The sequence below is a fragment of the Eucyclogobius newberryi genome, unplaced genomic scaffold (assembly GCF_026437365.1).
Source record: "Eucyclogobius newberryi isolate DKJ021-1_F unplaced genomic scaffold, fEucNew1.0.hap1 SCAF_20, whole genome shotgun sequence".
Classification (NCBI taxonomy): Eukaryota; Metazoa; Chordata; class Actinopteri; order Gobiiformes; family Gobiidae; genus Eucyclogobius; species Eucyclogobius newberryi.
The window spans coordinates 15,450,827-15,474,691 of record NW_027315835.1 but is presented as its reverse complement, the minus strand read 5'-3'; the positions used below and the strand labels follow the sequence as shown (position 1 = coordinate 15,474,691).

The 23,865-nt window shown below is 39.5% G+C and overlaps 1 protein-coding gene across 1 annotated transcript in view; it reads right to left on the bottom strand.

The window, feature by feature from the left end:
- atrnl1b (attractin-like 1b) overlaps window positions 1-23,865 on the bottom strand; it is a 79,281-nt gene that overhangs the window by 38,754 nt on the left and 16,662 nt on the right. The window contains exons 16-23 of the mRNA XM_072455882.1: window positions 22,788-23,001; window positions 21,918-22,109; window positions 17,929-18,162; window positions 16,557-16,694; window positions 13,919-14,012; window positions 6,207-6,259; window positions 4,740-4,834; window positions 4,575-4,653 (exon numbers count right to left, since the gene is read on the bottom strand). Coding sequence (XP_072311983.1) covers window positions 4,575-4,653; window positions 4,740-4,834; window positions 6,207-6,259; window positions 13,919-14,012; window positions 16,557-16,694; window positions 17,929-18,162; window positions 21,918-22,109; window positions 22,788-23,001 — 1,099 coding nt within the window. The remainder of the gene's footprint in view (window positions 1-4,574; window positions 4,654-4,739; window positions 4,835-6,206; window positions 6,260-13,918; window positions 14,013-16,556; window positions 16,695-17,928; window positions 18,163-21,917; window positions 22,110-22,787; window positions 23,002-23,865) is intronic.

Here is a 23,865-nt window from a genome sequence, read left to right as displayed (position 1 = left end):
TGACAGAGAGACTGAGAGGCTGCTGCCCATAGGTCCTGGCTGAGTCACATTAACACATATTCATCACTGACATCCACAGCAACCACCACTTACTGCATCATGTTTCAGAGCCACACTTTTAATACTGGGACGACAGTTAATATACTCGGGGAGGAAAGGCACGGAGAAGCAAACTCAAAATATGGATCCTCAGAGTGTTGTATTTCCCTGTATTTGCATCACAAACAGGGTTGTACTAATGTATACTCATTTATCAGTTGAAACAAAAACTAGCATCACAAGTAGATTGAGCACGTATCGATGAAGGAAATGACATAACCGGGACGAATTTTGACCTTTCTTTAGTCGTTTATGTTTGAATGAATAAACTGTTAGTCTAAGCATGCAGTATTAAAAGTATAATACAAAGCATCTTTACTGTGGGTCAATGTTTTATGTGCATTGTCCCCCGTTATATCAAAATTGGTAAAAAAAAATAAAAAATACCCCAAGCATTTTTTCTTTGACTGGATAAACTGGATATAGTATAATTTGGCTTGGATTTTTTTTTCTGGAGTATCCTAGTAAAGATAGTCAGATGATATTGTCTTTAAATGTATTACCTGGGGTTTAATTATTGGACAAACATGAAATGTCATTAAATATCACCATATAACCTTATTTGAATGTAAAATTTTCCATTTCATTTTTAATCACCTCTATTTGTAGCATTTTCTATTATAAACAATATACTCAATATTCAAATTGCACATAGCTTCAAAACAACATCCACAATATTAACTACATTTCAATATATTGCCCAAGCCGGAAAATATTTAGTGAAACCTGATTAAATTGCGGTGCATCTTTCAAAATAAAATCTGGAGGAACTTTTCACACTTTCAACTATTCTTTTGATAACTAATATGTGATTTCCGTAAAACTTCACATCAAAAAACGACTTCTTGACTCAAATGTTTAAATCTTTTCCATGAGCTTTACCTCACTTTGTAAACTCCAAGCGCGTGCCGCCGTCTGATCCACTTGGCACCATATTGACAGCTGACTGATCGACAGCCTTTATAGCTTGTTTATAGATCGTAAAAGAAAATTATTACATTTTGAGCAGCTCTTTATCCCATTTATCTCTATGTATATTTCTCATTTATCTTCTCGCATAATTTCATATCCGTCCTGGTGTCACAGAGTCGGCCACATTGACATTCCAGTCCACGAGTGTGAAACAAAAGAAGTGAAAATGACAGCTTGAGTGTGGCTACGTGAGCGTGTTTATCTTAATTGAAATCACCCTCCCCGGCTCAGCCCCCAGCGCCAGCACCTTAAGGCGCTTCATGCTCTAGTCGATTGAAGAGAGACTCCCACTACAGAGAAACAATATCTGAGGGGCCCAAACTCAAACACATAATGACCGCGTCCAAAATGGCCACTGCCTGGAAAAGGTCAGATGATTAAGTATTAAGGCAAGACGCAACTAGGTCCAGATGATGATGGGGAAAAAAGTAAGAGGAACAACATGAGTCAAAATAAGAACAAAGGCGTGGCCAGTTTTAGGCGATAATTGGGCAACTTAAATTAGATAATTTACATAAACTCCAGATAAAAGTGGAGAATGACACACAATATAGCCTTAAAATTAAAATGGTTTAGATGATATATTAACTTTCCCCCCAAAAAAGCACAATATACATTTTTGTGAAATCCAGAGGTGGGACATTTTGAGTGTTTTATTTGCGGGTTTGAGAGTGACGAAAATCTAGCACTGTTGCCATGGAAATAAACTATTTTAAACTAAAATACTACATCTTTTGAATGATCAGAACTCTATAGGAAATCGGGAAGTTATGAACAGTTAAAACTATAAAAAATGATCTCAAAATGAGACAAACATCTAGGGCCGTATTTTGCACCTGATCTAAGCATTAAGAGCCTTGACCAGGGGCGGTTCCAGGTCCCTTTTCCGCTACCTTCATGACCTTGATGGATTTTTGCGACCAATCAGAGTCTCATTTCCTCGTGGCGTGGACAGCCGAGTCTCCCACATATCAATAATTCCCTGCGTCCTACTGCACACCTGCAGCCTCGTTCCCAGGATAGCAGCACGTTTCCCTGGCTGCGCATGCGTGGTTGATATGCCGGTGTGTGTTTAGCGAACCTAGCAGTCAGTTCCTTTACAAAAATGTCTGAGGGACGGTAGAGAAAAACTATGTTCGAGATGGCTCAGAAGAGACGGAAATCTGCGGAGACAAGCAAAGCGATGCGAGCTGTCGTTTAACAGTCGCTTGAGTTCTCAAATCTGAGAAAAATCATCTATTATTCCTTTGACCCTGGCATAAAGAGGCTGGACTTGACCGCTGGAGGCTGGAGTGGGATGGTGGAAGTACATATATGGTGATGGTGTTTGAATCGTTGACTGATTACTGTGGCATTCAAAAGAGATCATGACCGCAAACGTCACCCACACAGGATGTGGGTGACGTTTGCGGTCATGATCTCTTATCCAGGCAAAGAAAGAAGTGAACAGTTTGGTTTTCCGTTTTTAAACTGGTTCCCAAAATGGAAAATTATTCAAATACAGCCTTGGAGCGTGGTTTCTTTATTAAATTCATCTTTTATTTGTTCTGCGCAACAAGGAGAGCTGGCCCTCACCCCGGGCGAATGGAGCGTCTGCCCGGACTAAACGGACTTAAACCAGGTCCAGAACCCGGTGAATATGAGCTCTCTGTGGCTCCTACTCATGAGAACAGGAGACAATTGTGCGTAACCATGTGGTGCTTGCCCTGCAGCGAGCTCAGTCTCAGTTACCCCCGGGGATTGGCGCGGATGTCCTTACGATGGGTTTGTCCCAATTTAACCAGATTAAACCAAGACCAGGTCCAGGACAACAATGACTGTATGAGTCGTGTGACGGCCGTGTGCGAGGACAAGGCGCACTGTGGTCAGCTCCGGAAGTCTGATCATCCTCGCTGTTAAGTCCTTTTGTGTTGTGCTGTCAGTCTGTACCAGTTTTACGCAGACTTGAACAAGGGTTTTGGGTGAATATGATGGTGACGGCGGGGATTTATCCAGTTTCCCCAAATAGAAGTTCCTCTCTAAGCCGAGTCTGGCCCAGTCTGGCCCAGACTGCACAGTACCAGGTGTACAACGCCGGAGGTGGAGGTGTCCAGCAAAGAGCTTTAAGAGTGTGTAACGGCGTTGCGCTGTTCCCCGTTTATGTGCGTAAGAGAAACATTGAAAGAAACACGGAAAAATTGACTGTATTCATGATTCTATACTGTATAATGTGTGTAATTTATGCGCATGAAGGTTGTTTTATTAAGATTATCCCGTCCATATGTGGATAGCAATACGACACCAGGAAATGTCTTGGGCATGTTCCCCATATGTTCAGTGCACTAGTTTTGAAGTTTATTAGTTACGATTCTGGCCTTTCACAGCATGCACCACACCACCTCATATTTTGGCATAATCACACCTCTTGTTTAGAATTCCACACCCTGCGCAGTCAACAGTTGCGTTGAAATTACCACCTCAACGTTCCCGTTACCGGGAGCAAAGTACGGCCCCTAGTGTTTTAACAAAGTACTATTTCTTCCCTTTTCTGGTTAATTTTAGAGTCCATTCCGTTCACTTTATGCACTTCAACCAAGACATTTTAGCACAATACTGATGCGTTGTGAAAAAATGTCTGAATCTTGTTATTGTGATAATCCAAAGATATAGAAATATGAATTTGTCAATATCGTCCACCCAAGAACTCCAACAAGAACAAATGTTTGCAGAGGTCTAACCTACAAGCTTGCAGGTCTTTATCAGTATCAGATAGAGAGGATATTTTGTTTGCCGAGGACATTACATTACCTACATAACTGCCATGCTCCTAATTTGCAAGCATACAAATTGCAATTAATTAATAATGCAGTCCCAATTAAAATTTTTTAAAGCTTACAGCTGGGTACAAACGGCAAAAATGTCCATTGCGTTACCGAATGTGTGTTTATCACCAGTCTTGTCTGGCCGTAGGAGGAAGAGAAAGCAGGAGGTAAACAGAACAGCAGTGTCCTTGGGTGTCTGTCCTCAGGGGAGCCATAATATCCACTCAACAGTAACATCATAAACACGGACACATGGCGGGAACAACATGGCCATAATTTTGATTGGCCTGAATAAACACACGAAGTTAAGTATCCTGATTCATATTCAGTGGCAAAATAAACAACATTTTCAAACTTCAACTTCAGGGTGCTTCACATATTTTATGCACAATTCTGAAACAGTTTTTCAAAATACAAATGGGATGACCCAAATCTGTAATAAGTGTTTTGTGACCTACTGCTTATTGCTTATTCTTATGCTCTTTATGATGATAATGCAAGAAGGCAGTGTTTGAACTCCGCAAAACGCATTTCCATCGTGTAATTGGGAATTGGACGGCAGTGAGACGGGAAAGGAAAACTCATTATAATTCGGTTTGTTGACCGCTTTGGGTTTTGGGGGGAATGAATGTCTGCTCAGTTTAAAATCAAACTTTTGTATTTACATCTGTTTACAGTTTGTCTTTTCTATTAAAATATTACCTGTCGATCCCACAGACCAGGTGATGTTGAGGTTAAAGTTATTAGATGCGTTGATGGACATGTCCAAATTCTTGTTAGCCTGAAAAGAAAGAGAAAATGGTACTTGAATAATAGGAAAAACTAATTGGAGTATACAATTATATTTAGTAATAAAAGGTAAAGTACCTGTTCCGGGGAGGCCATAAAGTTGATGGCGGTGTAGTGATTATCATCTTCTTGGATGAGGCTGAAGGTAAACTGGTAGTCGATAAGAAGATTATCTGTTTAAAAAGCAACAAAAACAATGTGTTTATGTATTTACAGAAATAAAAAAAGATTTAATTATGCACAGGAAAGTGTGTATCAAATGTCTGATCAAATCCGAAAGAGGAAAAATCTCTCATATCAAGGGGAATCCGTGTCCAGTTCCAACTCTCCCATGAGTATTTTATGAATCAATAAATATATAAAAGTGATGGTGTTGTTAATTTGAAGGGCTTTTTTTAAACATAGGTCAGTAAAAATAAAAGACATTAGAGGAGAACAATCTATTCTCGACAGGGTACAACCAATGTCAGACTCATTACATTATATTAGAATGCTTAATTATCATGGTTATTATTTGGCAATCTACAAACGTGTGCAGGTTTTACGGGAAAGTCATGATGTAAAATGTTAAATAATAAGGAACTCCCTGAATATAAGTGAGATTTCTCCCGTGCAATGACATCTGACTTGGATCATTTCTAAAGATTTCCACGTGTGCACAATCAGAAATATACAGCAGGATTACAGGATTTCTTTCTTATGTAACCTCTACTTATTAGTGTTCATAAAGAGAGACATTTTCAGGTACCTCAGAATCAGACTAATTGGTTACTTGGGCATTCAGTATTTCTGAGTCAGCAGCCGCAGTGAATAAAGTGCACTCTATATTCATTCATGTTCACTGGCCTTTGAATGTAATGAGTCATATTTTATAATGACGCAAAACGTATCTCAACACGAAAAGGTCTGTGGCGGCGTGTAGAGGTTAAAACTAGCCCCGAGCTTTAAACCCCCTTTAACAACCGCCACTTATGTCCCACAAGATGATATTTTACGGACACGGACAAAAACACGGCTTGTGTTTGTCGTCTCCATTTTGACACTCCGCGACTGACAAATTACCAAGTGGCACAGCGGCGTGAAGGACACCGCGGTGGTAAATAAACATGCAAAGCACAAACGCCAATATGCACCCGCTCCACTCTAGGAACACAAAAGCGACTAACATTTATCTAACTTTTCTAGAGGAATAAACGAGTGGGTGGGTGATTGAGAGAGAGAGAGTGACAAGCGGAGACTCCTCTTTTTACTCCTCCTTGATTAGCTCGCTCGCTACTTCTGATGCACTTGACATTTTACCACGACAAGTCATTCCGCCGGCGAACAAGCGAGCGCCCCTGGTTTTTCGCCAAAGTGCTAAAATCCTCCATCTGCCTCTAGCGGAAGTCGAAAAGTGGGGGAGGAAGGGAGAGGGAGAGGGGAGAGAAAAGTGACAAAAAGAGTCGAGAGAATAGCCAAGAATAATCGAGGCCGGGGAGTGGGCTCGAGTGTGCGTTGTGAGTGTCCAAGAACGAAGGAGCCGCCATCCAGTGCGGAGTTACTCACAGTAGCAGGTCCCTCGGAGTGGATTGCCAAGGTAACGGTTTTCTGAGTCGCATCTGTAGAGAGGGGGGGGGAACACAAGAGTTGAGGACACGAGATGAGCACTAACAGATTGAGAACGAAAGCAGGCAAAGAAATGTCTCCTTATCAGAAGTAGAACGTGCCAAGTGCCAGCGCATTAACTCCTGCTGTTGGCGCCTCATCAGCCTCGACTTCTGACAAAAAGAATAATCTGATAGTTTGTAAAAGTTAATTAGGTTTTTTTTTTCTTTTTCTATGAACTTGATTCCATCAAAGCGGCACAGTGACACGCAGCGGAACTTTATGCACCTGATCAGCCGGAGTGGGGAAAAGTAATGTGCTAATCTTTAAATCCTCGGAGGAGACAACTTATGTAAATTTATCGTTGATTATGTGAGATTGCTAAGCCTAAACTGGCATCCGAAATAGCAAATTAGGCAAAACTTGTATTGTGGTGACTCAGGTAAGCAATCAGAAGGAACCCAAAACGCCCAGGGCAACGGTTTACCTCATTCATCGACTCTAGGCTTTAGGGTTCAGACATATTTACCTTTTTATTTTACTTACCGTCTGCGATGCAGCTATAATCTATGACACCTGTGGATCACTTTACATTTTAAATCACAATATTGATCTAAAATGACTTAATAAAAAGAAAAAGGTGCTGTGAAGCTGGATCGCATTGTGTTTTTCAGAGCATTTGAGTGGGTAAATGAGAGCGAAAAACAATTATGACAAAAAGGCTCAATTTTGCTTAATATGTCTCCTTTCCTCCAGATATAGATCGATATAGATGTTTCTGTTTTTTTACTGTCACACAAATGCAAATACATTGATTTTGACATTTTAGTTAAAGGTGTATGAGATTCACCACAACTTACTGTGAACATATAAATGTCTAGACCAATTTTACCTCACATTTTTCACTTAGACTGGCCAATTACACATTTTGTCATCATAATGTGTGAAACAAAATTAAAGTGTGGTTAAGATGATAAGTTAATTATTTTTTTGTTAAATGTGAAACCTTTTAAAGAGAAATGCTAGCATAAAAGCCCAGCAGCATTTCAGACAGCACAGTGTGCAAAGCTTTTTATATGTGGCTTAAAAGGGATAATTCTTCTTGAGTTTATTACGGCCCGTTCTCACTCACCCTTTTACAGACAAAACTAAAGTGAAGACAACAAATTCAGTCTGGAATGATTGAACCATTCTGGGGTTAATGCATCAGAAGAAAAAGTCTTCTCTGATGACGTGCTTAAGGGCACAATTTGAAGCTAGGAGGTTGGCACCTCAGCACACATCAGAGCAACAAGTCGTGATGTGGAATCAGCCCAAATTGTCTCTGCTTTTGACACAAAAGAGTTTAGAACAAAATAATATGTTGACATCAACTGAGTGGTACCAATTTTAAGGCAACGGTGTTCTTCAAAGTACGTACAACTAGAGTGGTTTGAATCCATTTTCTCTCTGATGCTTCAGTTTCATCAGTATCTACTTTCCTCCAGAACTTAAACGCAGTACATTTAGGGGCAGTGTGTTTTAGTTTGAGCCAGCTTATGTTTGGGCACTGCATAGTTATCCTTGAAAGATACAACTCTTTATAACTCTTATTTTCATTTAAATGTGATGCGATTATGTTCATTTTGGTTTTCACTCTCTGGTCGTGTTCTCTGTGCTTTTTGTACCCATCTGATTATTGATATACATCTTATTGTCATTAGATGCTTACTGATTACTCACAATCATGGTTATTTAAAAGGTATGAGTATGTCAGAGCCAGGGAGCGTGTGGCTGAAAGACAGAAGGGGCCTGGACCGTCTGAATGCCACTGAGGAGGAGGTGAGTGACTGCTGCTGATGTGGCGCTGTAAAGTGTGACACAGCATCTAAAAATATGTGCTGGTTTTGTGTTGTGTTTGAAATGTTCTAAAAGCCGTGAGCTAATGTTATCACCAGTGCGCGTAATATGTCAGATGTGCGTGGATGCGCCACACAGTGTATCTGTGATAAACTGAGTCTGCAGCCCACCAGTGCACGTGTGTGAGGGCCACTTTAGACGGAACGTGACATTTGAAAATCTCAATTTTCAATCTCAAATCTTCAGCGGTCAGCTTTTTATAGGGCTACACGTATTTTATCAGACATAGATTTTTCACATAATGGAAAAAGTATTTGAGGCATATTAGAAAGTTAAATATAAAAAATCCTCCACCTAGTTTATTTTGACACAAAGTCATCAATCACAGTGAGAAGAGCTCATTATTATAATATTAGAATATCTTTTTAAACTAAGAGAGCTAATATTTGTAGTTAATTTGGCACAATCGTTAAATAAATGTCAACGTTTAATTGATTATGCAGTATGGTTTAATATATCCCATTTATTTTTCCACAAAAAAGGTCGTAAACACCAATTTAATTCAACTGCTCAGTATAATGCTTCTTTTCTTTCCTGTTCCTCATCAAAAACAACATTTTATCCATGTGAGGTAGAAGTTAAACAAACATAAGAGAGAAGCAGGGGCTCTGATTCTTAAAGTGAGTCAACAAGACCGGGGCAGTGTTCTTTTCCACAAAGTACAGGGGACAAGTGCAGCCAGGAGCGTTTGAACCTCACACAACACCACTCTGGGCACTTTTCGGCTGCCTGACATTTACAGATGGCCACAGAAGAAGAAAAAAAACCTCACCCACTCACCCACATATTCACACACACTTCATCACGAGGTGTATAAAGCCACTCTCTCCCCATATCTTAATTTCATCTACACCTGCATGCATGCGCGCACACATCTGGACTGCAGGCAATCCCAGAACATTGTATCTTAATTTGATCTAGACTCTGCTGCTTGAACCTCTGTCTCTGTTTGTGCACATTTAACACGCCACACAAATGGCTTCTGGGTAAAAAAAATAAATAAATAAATAAAGTCATAATAAACTACGGCCCGGTTACCGCTGGCACACGCCTGAATAATATATGCATCCAACTGAGAGCAACAATAAGAAATATTTCAGCCCTTTTGACTCATAATCATTTCAGTTCTGCGTCGATGCACCTTCCTCTTCATTACTGTTGCTATGACGCCGTGTGGCTAATGGCGCCGGCTGCGCTCATGTGTGCGGCTCCGTGTTGATCGACTTGTACAGTATGTGGCTCGGTCTTTGTTCAAAGGTGACTAGGCCGGCGCTGCTTTTGGGGGGAGCAGTGATTACATGTAATGGGATACCTGAAATGACATTATGATAGGACAACGGCAAGCACTCTGCTCTGAAATAATTAGGTTCTACAAACATGTTTTGATATGACGTTTCGGACACTTACATCACTTCACATGGCGGGGAGGGAATTGAATTAAATTAACTGCATATTCATTATTAGAGGACGATAAGAGTGATAGACTAAACCAAAGCCAAGTCTTGTTTTTAGTTATTTGAAATGACCTGTTGGCTATGTACGTCTGCGGTTTTTCCCCCTCTGCTTTTGTAGGTTACAGAGAAAGTCATTTGCATCCGCCGTTATCCACCTGTTATCCGACTACTGCGTTAAATTGTACAAAACACAATTCCATCTGGCAGAGGAAATTAAAGTGCCCGTTTATCATCATGCGCAAAGTAATTCAGTTTACTTTGGGAGACGAAAAGGAAAAAGGATTTGGTTTATGTCTCTTCCAGACGCTGCCGTTTGTTTTTTTTGCTTTCTCACGTCGTCATTTTCACTTGTGCTGAAAGTAGTCGAGTGTTAATGGTCTATGTGGAATTTGATATGATTTGCACAGTTTAGAAAAAATCTTGGTTAACTGCGTGTGTTTTTAAATATCAAACTAACGAACTGCGGTTTAAAGGTTAGAGCTTTTCTGCTGCAATAACCGCAATTTTGTGACAGAACATCCTTTAAAGCCGCACTAAGTAACCTTTTCTGGTGATGCTTTTGTATCCATAGAGATTTTGCCCCTTTGCCATACTGTGGAACATTTCAGGCAAAGCAATAAAATCCACGTAGAGAAGTGCTGCAACTAAGGATTATCTTGGTAATCGATTGTGACTATTCCTTTGATTAATCGATGAGTTGTTTCGATTACAACAGGCTCACGGAGAAGATCTTTTTTTAAACAAAATTTGACTAAGCTAAAGCTAAAGAGATGCCATTTGAGAACTTTTTTGGGGGGATAGAAACAATTCGTTTCCCGCAAAACAAAAGACTTCCAGATGATACATTATATATTTAATGCCGTTATTTGATCTAACAGTTCCAAACATTTCTCACTTTACTAACCCATTCTTAGCATTCAAACTATTCACCGCCATGCGTTCATAAGTGCTCCTCATAGACTTCAGAGGCCAGTTGAGAATATTTTGAATATAATTATACTAAAATTGGTCTTTTTGCTCCGACTGAGCCATTAAAACCTCTTCTTTCTGCACATGACGTGTTTGAGAGTCTTTATATATAGTTCAGAAGACAACTATTCAATTAAGATAAGATAAGATAATCCTTTATTGTCCACACATGGGTGAAATTTCATATTAGTTTTAATCATTACTCACAATTACTAAATGAGTCAACTATTTCAATAGTTGGGATAATCAATGCGTTTGTTCAGGCCTGCTACACAGACCAGAAAAGGTTACAGAAAAGCTTTTCAAACATCTAAAATCCTTTGAATTGGAAACACGTAGTTCAATCAGAATTCATCCTCTTGGAAAAAAAGAACAAGAAAAAAGAAAAAGCCCTTTTAGTGCAACTCCAGCTGAATCATCATCGTCAATAATGTGATTTGAGACAAAGCAGGAGACAGATCACTGCAGGATGTGGGCGTCTCTCCTGCATGGGTCCTGCTCGTCAGTGACCCCTCATAACTCTTGCTGCATTAAAGGTATTAAAAGCACCCGGCTGCATTGTGCTTACCAGCGGGAAAAGCGGAGCACTAAGTGGAGATGGCCCTCCTACGCTGAGGGGATCCACCGCCGTCAGCACAAACCAAGTCGGGGGTGGGGTTTTGGGCCTGACAGTTCTGTTTACGCTGCCAATCATTAAGACATTAAAATCTCTGCATGAGGATAAACAGGCTGTCAGTGATATCCAAGTGTCGCGCTATAAATCTGTCAAAGCAAAATTTAGACCCACCTTTTCGTATGCAAATGCTGCGCTGAATTGATTACATTACTGGACTCTATATAAATTTAACTGCATCAATAAATGACATTGACTGGTCACTTACTTCCATGGGCTTTCAACTAAGTCCATATATCATAATAGAGAATAAATAATGTTTGCATTTTCAACACTGATACATTTTTGGCACAAATTATTTAGTAGAGCTGCACAGTACATTACAAAAGTATTTTAATATTGGCTAAAGTCGCTTAGGTTCTTCATCTGACAGATTTACGTATTTTTGTATTATTAAAATGCAAAAAAGCTAATTTTCCTAATTAAGTTTTTTAAATTTTAGTTTTAGTTTATTTTAACTTTTGGTGTCAAAAATAAGATTGAAATATTAAGAAATTGTTTGAGAATCTGATTTTTTCTAAGTGCATTTTGATTTTATTTGGTGTATTTATACCTGTTGTACAGATAAATTATAGTTATAGTGGAGAAAAGTTAAAAATATCTGTAGAAAAATGACAGGAAGTGACATGACACTATGGATACTCGTTCCAGTCAAAGTTTATGCAGAATTTACTCAAATAACTTGTTGACCCTATTTATGTTAATTCAACAAAATAAAAGTGCATCATCAAGTAGAAAAAAAATTGTGAAATTAATAATTGTTTTGCCCAGGGTTTGCTGGGTAATTTCCTAGTGTGATGTCATCAATTACAAACAGGAAGTGATATTTCAAACCAAAAAATGTGCTATTCTGTGATAAAATCTTTACATTTTTTGGTAAAATTCTAAATATATTTATCTTAACTGCCATTTAGTTCAATGAGTCGATCCAACCGGTCATAGGCACTTTAAAGTACAAGTCAATTTACAGTAACATACAACAGCAAATACACCATTTAACCTACAGAGCCAGTATTTCATCTTTCTGGTCAGAATAAAATAAGACTTTATATTGTCCCATATATCGTTTACATCTTTCTGACTTGTCAAACGGGGCCAGCTTCGACATGTCTGCAGCGTTTGGAAAAGACTAAATCCACAGAGATTACCCGCGCGATGACAGTGAGCTCTTCCACACGCGCACTTTTGATCGACACCTCCATCAGTCTGAGCTAAAGGTAGAAGAGAAAGAGTTTGCCCTGGGTATCGCCGGGTTTGGGAAAACATCACGACAACATCCTATAGACCTGTAGAGTTCAATGAATATGTCTAAGAGAATACAGTATGTGTCAGATTTTGCGGTGAGGTGGAAATGTAGATAAAACTGAGTCGCTCCAAAGTGAGGCTTGGGCGAGTGGAATGATCTACCGGACTGGAGAGATTCAGATTCAGTTTTTGTCGGTTTTCCCCACCCACTTCTCCCATTGGTCAGCCGCTGCATGCTCTCAGTGAATGACATGCACATTTAACCAACAGAAGTGAAGTCTAAACTCCCAGAGAAAGTAGATTGTAGCTCTATATAAAATAAATAACTGTCTACGTGGCTTAGGGTTGAATCAAAACCATGACCTACACTGAATTTCAACTGAAAATTGTGCTAGAAATGTGAGACTCTGGTGGCAAAGGCAAACCCAATTCTATTTTATACAAATGTTGGATAATAAATGCCATTTATTGCCTCTACATGGTTCAAAAAGAAACCGTTTAAAGACTGAATAGTTCCTTTCTATGTTTTTTGAGATAATACAACAAGCCAAAAGAAATATTTGTCAGTGGATTGTTTAGTTTGTTTTAGACTATAGGGGATGAAATGAGACAATGGGGGCCCTCTATAGTCTCCTTTGTTAATGGGAAACACCGGTCATTCATTGCAAGTTTAACATTTGCATTTTAGCTTTTTGGATATTTCAGTATTTATGGAGGAATATTGGCTCCTGACCTCAATTTGGGCTGTTAATCAGGACGAATCAGGACTAGTCGAGCATAAAAACTAATCTTAGCTGTTTTTTTTTGTAATTGTGATTGTTATCTGGACAAAACAGACTCTAAAATACATTATTCAATCAAAATCAAAATAAAATACACATTTTTATATTTTATTCGTAAATATTCTCTGAAATATGGAGGTTGAAGGCTTTTCTACAAAGTTTATTTGGTTGATTAATCTGTTTAAAAAGTCTAACTACTGTATAATATGAAAGTATAGATAAATTTGCGATTTCTTTAATGTGTAACATTTTTAATGCATTTTTATTATAATAATACAGGGACTGAAGGCTTTTAGAAAATTAAAAAAAATTAATCAAAATATTTTTTTGGGGCAATATCTGACAAAATAATGCATCTTATTTTGGCTTAAAAAGGTTTTGGTAGATAATTCTGGTGACTGTTGAGAGGGTTTATGGTCCACAAAACGATTTCTAATTAGTGATAATTATTCCGTTTAATGGTTGCAGCCCTAAACACGCACGGTTCTTTAGTAACAGAGCAGATCTCTATAAAAAAGGACAGAAACCGTAACATATGGAGAATAATCAACTCGTGGCAGTCAGCGCCGTTTTCCTGGTTTTGAACAGAGAAAATGTGTGCGTTTTAAAATATAATTGTGTGTGTGTGTGTGTGTGTGTGGTGGTACTCACAGCTGGCATTGGTCTCCTTTGATCCCCTTGGTGGTACAGAAGCACTTGCCAGTTAACACCTGGCACACATTTGCATGGCCATTGCACTTGCACGCTGCAACAGAAACACAAACGGAAAAGGCGTTTTTGAACACAAGGATACGAAATAGAAGCCTTTAAAACGGATTTGCTTTGATTTTGGCTTTTGCTCGGCGCGCACTCGTACTCCGGGACTGCAGTGACCGCCTCCAAGGACACATTAAATGTCTGGGATTTATTTGGAGTACAGAGAAAGCCGTGTTCATTTGGTTGCAGTCGTAATGTTAAGCAAAGGTTGTCAACACTTCTGCACTGAACATTGGGATGAAATTGATATCGATCTAAGCAAGACGGTAAACAAGTGCATTTCCCAAAAGATCGGTTCAACTTAAACAATCTAATACTTGAAGGGACAAAATATGCCGCTGCTGATTGTAAACTGCGATACCCAGAAGGCGTGTGTGCTGAATTTAAACGCCGCTGTGGACGAGGAGTGAATTAGCTCCGGGGAAGTCGGGGCACCCTTTTAGGCAGCAGAACAAAAAGTGACCCGTTCTTTTCAGTTCGGCGAAAAGAACACTGGGCACAATTTCCCTCAAGTGCCAAACCTGTCCCATAAGCACATTATCCAAGATACTTTTATGAATATTTCAGGCGACAGTGAAGCTTTTAGCTCAGACTCTTGCTACCATTTCGCAGTACACACACACACACACACACACACACACACACACACACACACACACACACACACACACACACACACACACACACACACACACACACACACACACACACACACACACACACACACACACACACACACACACACACACACACACACACACACACACACACACACACACACACACACACACACACACACACACACACACACACACACACACACACACACACACACACACACACACACACACACACACACACACACACACACACACACACACACACACACACACACACACACACACACACACACACACACACACACACACACACACACACACACACACTTTTAGGGGGAAACTCCTGAAATAACCGATTGGTAACAGCTCTACAGCCGGACCACGTGATTGGTCCGGCTGTAGAGCTGTTACCAATCGGTTATTTCAGGAGTCGATTAGTCGGCTAGTCTTTCTATTGTACATCGAGGCTTTTTAACAAGATTTTCAAACAAATACAGCTTAAAATATGGTGACTGAAGGCTTTTAGGTGAAGAATATGTACAATTAAAGTGTATTATTCATGGAAATCAGACATTGTTTATTCTTTTTATATATTTCTATTTAATAATCCCACAGTTTCAGTTGTAAAAAGGTATTTTCGTAAGTGTTTTAGAATCTGTATAGTCCAAATGATCCAAATACGATTTTTTTTAACAGTCAACAAGTGAGGTGACGGCACCAGGCCAAGTTACAGTTCAGAATAAACGCAAGACAGATCCATTTCATTTCATATTTTGGAATTTTCCGGGCGAGCAAATTGCAGACCCTCCGCTAGAAAAGTTACACGATTAACTTTTAATGACAGTTGTTCAGTGCTTAATTTAAAGATGCGCGCCTAAATACTTAATAGCCTAAAGATAATAAAGGTTAAATCATTACCCGCAGCTAAACTACATTTACATTCAGGGGAGCTCACCTGTGTAGTTTCAGTTTACACTTAAGAGCTGAGGATTACACATTAGGAGGCTACCCGAGCTGCCCCCAAGTGTGTGTGTGTGTGTGTGTGTGTGTCCACTGTCTGCAAATTCATACAACAGTAACATGTAAGCGCTCAGGAATGCTATCCATGTCTCCAAAGACGAGAGCACCCATGGGTTAATCTGCTCTTGACAAGAAACTCTCCGACCGATCTCAAATTAATTTAATAAAGAGACATGCTGAGACGACCTTTATCAGATGAACATGCAAACCTGTTTTGATTCGATTACTTACAGTGGGCCATATTTATACAGTCTGTGCATTAAATTCCGCTCACATACTCCACTTTCCCCTTCTACAAAAACAGAATGATCTATGAATAATGGCTTGCCGTCAGTCAAGGAAATTTATTCGGGAGGCGGGCCGTAGGTGGGAGACACGTAATAAATCAGCTTCACGTGTGATTCAATACCATCATTTAAATCTTTCAGTGCTTAAAAACGGGATTATCATAATATCTGGAGGAATAAACACAGCTATTAACACTGTAAAAACTTTTGATCAATTGTTTTGCCGTTCTTTATCCTGCAGAATGTCAACAAAACGATTCGAACTTCAGCGTCGCTTTGTTTCCAAGTACTACAAGACACGTTTAAGTCTTGTCAACCAAAAATGTAAATTTACTTGCAAACTTCTGCACTGCCTTTACTTTTTATTACAGTAACATATGGAGCAATGGTGTCATCCTTCAAAACGTGTCACTCAAAATGACATCATTCGGAGGCGTACACAACAGTGCCATCTGTTGGTGTTGGTTGTATAACGCTGCATGTTTCATCATAAAACAGCACTAAATGGCTGGTTGCAGCAGAATTATGACAATGTGTGACGTCGCGCCGACACAATTCAAAAGAGAAGGCTCGGGTCTGTTAAGGATGATAACGAAATAAATTCACCTTGGCACTTGCCGCCGTTGGTAGGGTCGCCATGGAAACCGGGCATGCAGGTCTGGCAGTGGGGGCCCGTGGTGAGGTTCCGGCACTGCTCGCACACGCTGCCGTTCACGCAGGTGCTGTGGCCGTTACACTGGCAGGCTGAGGAGAGGAAAAGAGCTTTAACACTTCGATTCTGAGGAAAAGGATCCATTTGTGATACGGATCTTTTTGATAGACTCTACTCAAAATAATATTACTTTCTTCGTGTTATTCCGAGGTCTTATTCTCGTTCTGATAAAGCTCAAGATTGTTCTAAAACTGTTCAAGAAAGTAAAACGTGATTTTTATCTTGCTAAAATGGATCGAAACTTGTTTTAGTATCAACTAGTATCGGATTTGTGATTCTTTTGACAACCCTATTTTTTGTTACAGTATTGTCGCCTCAGATTGTAAACGTTTGATCTTATTTTAACTTTCTGTACACTAAAAGATTAATTTAATTTTGTCAATGCACTATATAACATAGAAGATCATTTATATATTTTTATACTTCAGCCTATATACTTCATGCAATATCGTTTTAGGGATGTTGCAATATCAACTTTTAGCGTTACAGTTGATATAAATGTGAGAAGAGGCATCACAATTTAACAATTATTAATGATTGACTTCAAGACCAAACAGTAAAATACTTAATTTTCTCTCATTCACAGTGTCCTCTAGTATGTGACCAGTATTTATGAAATCAAACTTGCTGGATGACATGCATTAAATAAAATAGTAATACACTAGTAATACATAATAATATATACGGTAAGTTAACAAAAATAGCTAGTTTTTACATTCAGGTTTACCATTTTAGAGTGAAATAAGTTAACTTAAATAGTCATGATTATAATGTTCTTTTAGTTTGTTCGATTACATTGGAATTTGAAATTATCTTAATTATAGATGACCAGAATAATCTAAACATCCCTGATCTAATCTCACAGAAATACCCACGTATTTAAAGTACAAATCTACATAAAACCAATCAATGAGTCCATTATACACCTTATCACATAATCAATACAGGAACACAGGCTCTTGACCCCTGACAAAATAACATCCTACAATCTGAAAACGACCCCCACAAAACAATATGGTTTTACACAATATAACAAGAACCTGCTGAGCCTTCTTCACAGTCTCAATTTACATCTGGCAGTGGGCGTGTTCTCGGCTTACATGACGTGGCGGCGCAAGGCATTAAATGGCATAGTAGCGTAAGATTGCACAAGTCGATGGGGACGTATTAGTTGCATAGGACGGCTGTAACGCGACTCCACGATAAGAGCGCCTTCGTGCGGTTTATACGTTGTGTTTTTGCGTTTCGTGTTGCGTCCCTGCTCACCGGGGCAGTGGATGAACGCCCACTCGAAGCCCTTGTCTTTGGGGCAGAGGCCGGGCTCCAGGATCATGTCCGTGGTCTGTCCCTGCTGGCCCTGTTTGGGCGGCCTCTTCATGGGCCCCCTGTAGGAGCCCTCCATGCACAGGCCTTTCCCCGTGCTGCTGGGGTCGCCGCACCAGCCGCACTCTGGCTGCTCCAAGCACTGGGAACAAGTGCGGAAGCCGGAGCAGTTTTGGGCTGTAAAAAAACAACAACAAAATGCTATTGGGGGGAAATTAAGATTGTACAAGCGTTTACATCACGGACAAATAATAGGAAAGACTTTAATTCATACTGCTCAGTAGATTACAAAACCTTTAGTATGTGACCAACTTCATTAAATCTCAGTTTCTCATTTAAAAAGTCAATTAATTTTTCTTTTTTTCTTCTTCTTCTTGCTGCTGTAGTTTTTTCTCTCCTTCAGAACAATTTCATTTCTTGATTATTTTTAGTGCATGAGCTAGATTTCGTTTCGAGTTGGCTGTGGTGACGTGCACACTCAAAATCTGATTATAACCAGATTTTTGTAAGATGTAAGATTATTAAAATGATATGCCAACAGCAACATGTGATGAGAGTAAACAAATCCCTTTCTAATCATTGCCCGTCCGAACAGTTTTGGCAGTTTGCAAGTCATTTAAATCGTCTTAAAAAAGGTACAAAAATCAGATCATAATCAGATTTTGGTGTGCATGTTGCGTCCCTGCCCGTGGCTAGTGTTACCATTGCAAGATACAACGAACAAGGGTAAATACTTGTAAAAAGATACATTAAAAAACCTGTGAAAGCACACAATAATCTTTTTTTATGCAGAGATTAGATTATAAAGCTAAAATGTGACGTGCGAAGTGCAACCTGGGGGAATAATCCTGTTTTGTCAGCTTGGAGCACAACTTGTGGGCCTTTAAAGTGCTTTATAAGTTTGAGCACGGCCACTTTGCTGCCAGACAGACACTCGCGGGGTGAAAACGCCACTACTATTTTACAGAAGAAGAAAAAAAAAAACACATCGAGTGCTTTTATCTCGGTTTTATGTCAAACAAATCTCTAGCTGTTCCGCTAATGGATGAGAAACCATGACAACGGCGCCCGCAATCACCAAGAATGTAAGACCACTTAAGTTTGTTTTGACAATAAGACGCAAGTGGCACGTTTGACAAAGAAAGACTCGACTGCATTAACCCCTTTTTGTTTCGGCGAGACAGCTTAACAAAATGAATAGTCAGATCTGTTTTCCTGCAATTAGCTGAATATTAATTACAAAATTGGCTAGTATAATAAACAAAATAATCATTATGTGCTGCCCAGTGGCCGAGAAGTTAAGGCACAGCACACGTACGCCAGGCACCTAGTGCAGCCGCAGTCTTGTGAGTTCAAATCCAGACTACGACCATTGACTGCATGTCCTCCCTTCTCTCATCCCCCATTTCACACTCTCATCTCCCGTCTAATAAAGCCTATGGGCAACAAAATCTGCAAAAAAATAATTTCAAAACCTTCTTGGGGATTTTCCTTGAGCAAAAAGCAGACATAATTTACTTATTTATGTCTGCTTTCTAGTGCATTTTAATTATAAATGAACTGAACAGAAATGGCATGACTTTATGACTCCGGGGTCAGATGTGGAGCATTAGATGATACAGTAAAAGCACACACATGTACGTTTTGCGTCGGTCTCCCGTGGTTTCACTATAAATTCTGCTCAACTGATTCAACATCGTTCTGTCTAGACTGCGCTGAGGCCACCAGAGTATTGATTAAAGTGACAGTTGGCCGCATGAAGATTTACAGCATGTACCACATATCTCTGATCTCAAACGTGAACGTCGGTTAACGCTCGCCCCGTTGAGGCTTTTACTGAGCAATGGCATTCGCCGTTACCAAGACACAAACAAGAATTCAATCGGAACGTCAAGTATCATTTAAGGAACCAGTGTGAAATCTGTTTTTATTATTTCTTCAATTCTATTTAAGGCTGAAGTTGCACTAAACTGTTGAAATAATAAATTGAATCATAATCATCACCATACAAAGATTCCAAACGGCAATGGGCAGAGATAAAAGGTTCTGATCAAGCAGTAATTTGGAAATGTGTTTTGAATGAAAAATATTTGTCAAGCAGCAGCACTTAAGCTTCATCTGAATTAAATTAAGTTTACAATAAATCTCACAAGCTTTTTGCGATCACACGACAGCTTGATTAAACAAAAGAATAATCCTTTGATTAATCGATAAGCAAAATAATTACTAGCTGCAGCTCTAATTCTATACAGCCAAGTTTTCACTGGAGGAAATGTGTGCCCTTCCACAAATAAATGTGAAATAAGTTTGCTTCTCATTTAAATTCAATGAGTGAAGGTTATTTCATACATTGTGCAGTACATATCTGTTTAAGTACAATGTAATGCACTGTTTAACCATCAGTGATAACATGTAATTACATTGTACTTAAGAGTTAGTCCAGGTTTCTACACAGTGCAGTAAATTATAATTCAAGACCGAAGTAACATGTATCACAATCATTTACAGAATAAAGTGTTACCAAAGAGCCAAATACAAAGAAAACTAGAATTAGATCATGTAACTTTTAAAGCGTCCTACAAAAATCACAGAAAATGTGTTTTTGAACTTGGGCATTTGAAATTCAGTCTAAATTAAACATAACTTCCTAGAATTCAAAGCATCATGATGAAACCGGTAGACGGTGCTCACAGCATGTTTGACCAAGGCTCGCTGGGAATGTTTGATCCAGGAATACACTTCAAAAAAAGGGGAATTATTAACTTATTACCACCGTTTTTTACACAAATGACTGTGATAATCCTTGAGCCTACATATATTAGGAAGGCCAGCTTTGTCAGAGTCCACATTGGCCGTGTTACTAGACTGCTGTGACCATGGTTCTCTAAGCATTACTGCACTGTACTTAGCCTAAAGCAGTGGTAAGAGGTTAGAGAGTCGAGGAAATCGCTCAAGCCGAAAGTAGAGGCTGAAATTCTGAAGGTGAACGAGAAGGGGGAAAAAAGGAGTCAAACAGAATGAATGTGATAGGATTTATAGGATAACCTTGTCTGTCCTCTGTTGCCAAAAGGGACAAATTTCTCAAGACAAATGTCCGCCGAGCCCTGAAACGTCTGAGAAACCCAACACCGGCCGACACAAATGAATTTGAGCGTTCCCGTTGGGGCCCTGAAACTGTTACTCACTCAATGATGTGAGATGTCTTTAGGTTCTGACTCGACTGTGGCAATAATTCATGTATCACATAAGTCATTTTCTTGTAAATGAGTTAAGAACTCTGGGGTCAGCTTACACAACTACACAAAGCAAACGGTTTAGACACCACTGCACGAAGAAACTATTATAAAAGTGTATTTTTGTTCAAGACCAATAGGGAGACACGAGTTCCATTCTTTCCTAAGACCATACTAAAATAAGCTCTTTGAAACCACTGTGGAAAAGGCTTTCATGAATGTAATATGTACAGTGTAATGCGTGTCTGGGTTCAATAAGCACGCTTTCTTCCCTTTCTCCAAAGTCAGCATAATTGGATTTCAGAAAGCCTAAAGTGAAAAACAGCTTGTATACAGGTTTTCCCAAAACACCTCCTCATTTACAGAAAGAAAAGGAGGGCCGTTGCTTGATCTTCTGCTCAAAGCAAGTAATGGTAAAGAATCCATTCACGTCTGGGTCAACAGGGAAATCAACAACTGAAGTCGGTATATGTGAGGCTAATTGGCCATTACGAACCCAAAACGGCGTCCAAAGCAAATCGCTGAAAACTAATACCCTTTTCCCTTGGACAAAAAAACCTTCCACTTAAAAGCTTTCTTCACTCCTTAAAACCCTATCTCTTAGTGATGAATTATCGACCGCTTTACAGAGGCCAATCTGGGCAGAGCTTAATGCTGATCACCTAAATGCCAGACTTCAAAGCAGTCAAAGACACTCACCCACACAGTCTCCCGTCTGCCACTCCAGACACTGGCCGTACGGGAAGGAGATGACGTAGGCTGTGGAGTCGACGCAGCGCTGCGTGCTGCTGCACCACATGCACTCCATGGCCTGGCTGGTGCAGTTGGCACAGCTGGTGTGGAGCGAACACGGCTTCTTACAGGAAGGACGCGAGCTCTGATTGGGGTTACCTGCCAACAAAACAAGTCATTTATGGGCAAACTGATAGTCTTACTTGTTTTATGTGACTTCATCATGAAACCGTGAGAAGCAGGTTTTATGTGACTGGACTGTTGCTTAGATCTCTGTGCTTTAAGGGAGAGTAAGTTGACTTTAAGAGACACCTGTTTAACCCTGTTCCAACCGTGTTTCCTCATCATTAGTGCGAGTAATCCTGTCCTGCAACAGAGGCTCGGGAGAAATGTCCTGTTTTCACCTACCCCCATCCCCTCCCACATCCATGTATTTAGTTATTTGACAAATTAAGACTCTGAATGATACATAATGTTTTTACTTTTGAAAAACAACTATGTTTTTTTACAGTGAAATGCCACTATCTGTTCTACAGTCTTGAACCGGAAGTATAAAGCCAATTATATCAACATTGCAGTTTACAATTAACAAACTCTGATGATCAACTTATGTTAGAATTCAATACAAAATTAAAAAGTACCTGAAACATATTATGTCTCCTTTTAACATTTGTAATGTAAACATTGGAAGCATTTTCAGTTCAGAGAACTTAACACAACATTTTTGGTTTATGCTGTGAAATTTTAAACATTGATGCTATTCCTGTTCTTCCTGCCCAGTGTAACTTTCTTAATTCTGTGTAAAGGACAGTTTGTGTACTTCCCTGTGTATCTTACCTGCTGCCTTCTCACAGATCAGCCCGTGTGCAGTGGCGGTGCATGGATTCGCCCTCAGTCCCGATACCTGGGGCTCCTCTAAATAGGCACAGAATCCAGAGTCACTTGGTTCCCCGGGCAACCAGCGCAGACTAGTGTTGGTGAAGGGAGACATGTCCTCCCAGCCCCAATATGACACATTGATTTTCCTCAGGCCAACCCACGGAGACAGTCGCTGTGGGGACATAAATAAATATTGTAAATAAGGCATCCCTTCTGCCACATTTTGTTGTTGTAGAGTGCCTCCTGCATTGGCACTTTAGATCCAAGAATGCCATTTAAAGTTCAATGAAAATAATTTCACAGATATGATTACTTTTTCCCCTCCGGCATTCAGCTTTTAATGGAAGAAATGACGGAAATAGTCAAGTCAAGGTTCACTTCAGAACAAACCGCACAGGCACAACAAATAAAAATGTCAAACAAAAAGCATGACAAAACAGAAATGATGATGTATATGTATGAATAATATGGCTGATAAAACTGCAGCACTTGGTCACCTAATAATAAGGCATAATAAGATGACTTTATTTCAGGATAAAAGAAGCAATAAAGTTGCCTGGAAAAAATTTGGAGAAGGCCGACTAGCATATTGTTGCCATAGGTGACAATTAAGAGTGTGGTATAATGCTATTTACTGCAAAGCATTCAAACAACTTCTGCTGATTATATAATAACCTTAAGGCATGAAAATACCAATAAACTCTTTTGTAAATGAACCATACAGTTAGACCTGTCACGATTGTAAATGTCGATGTCCGTTATACAGTACTGCATCAAAAAATATCACAATAAACGATACTAAATGAAACTAAATTATGCTAAATTAACTAAAAGCAGTAAAAAACACCAATTTACGATATTGTTAGAAAACATGAGCTTCGATAAATAGCTAAATGAAATACTTTTGAAGGTATTAGTACATATAATTAGTCTTAGAAGTTACTTATTTGTCCTTATACAGCTCAAATCGTACAAAATACACCCCACCCCGCCCAGTGCAAAGAAATAGTACACGCAATAAATATTGAACCCCACG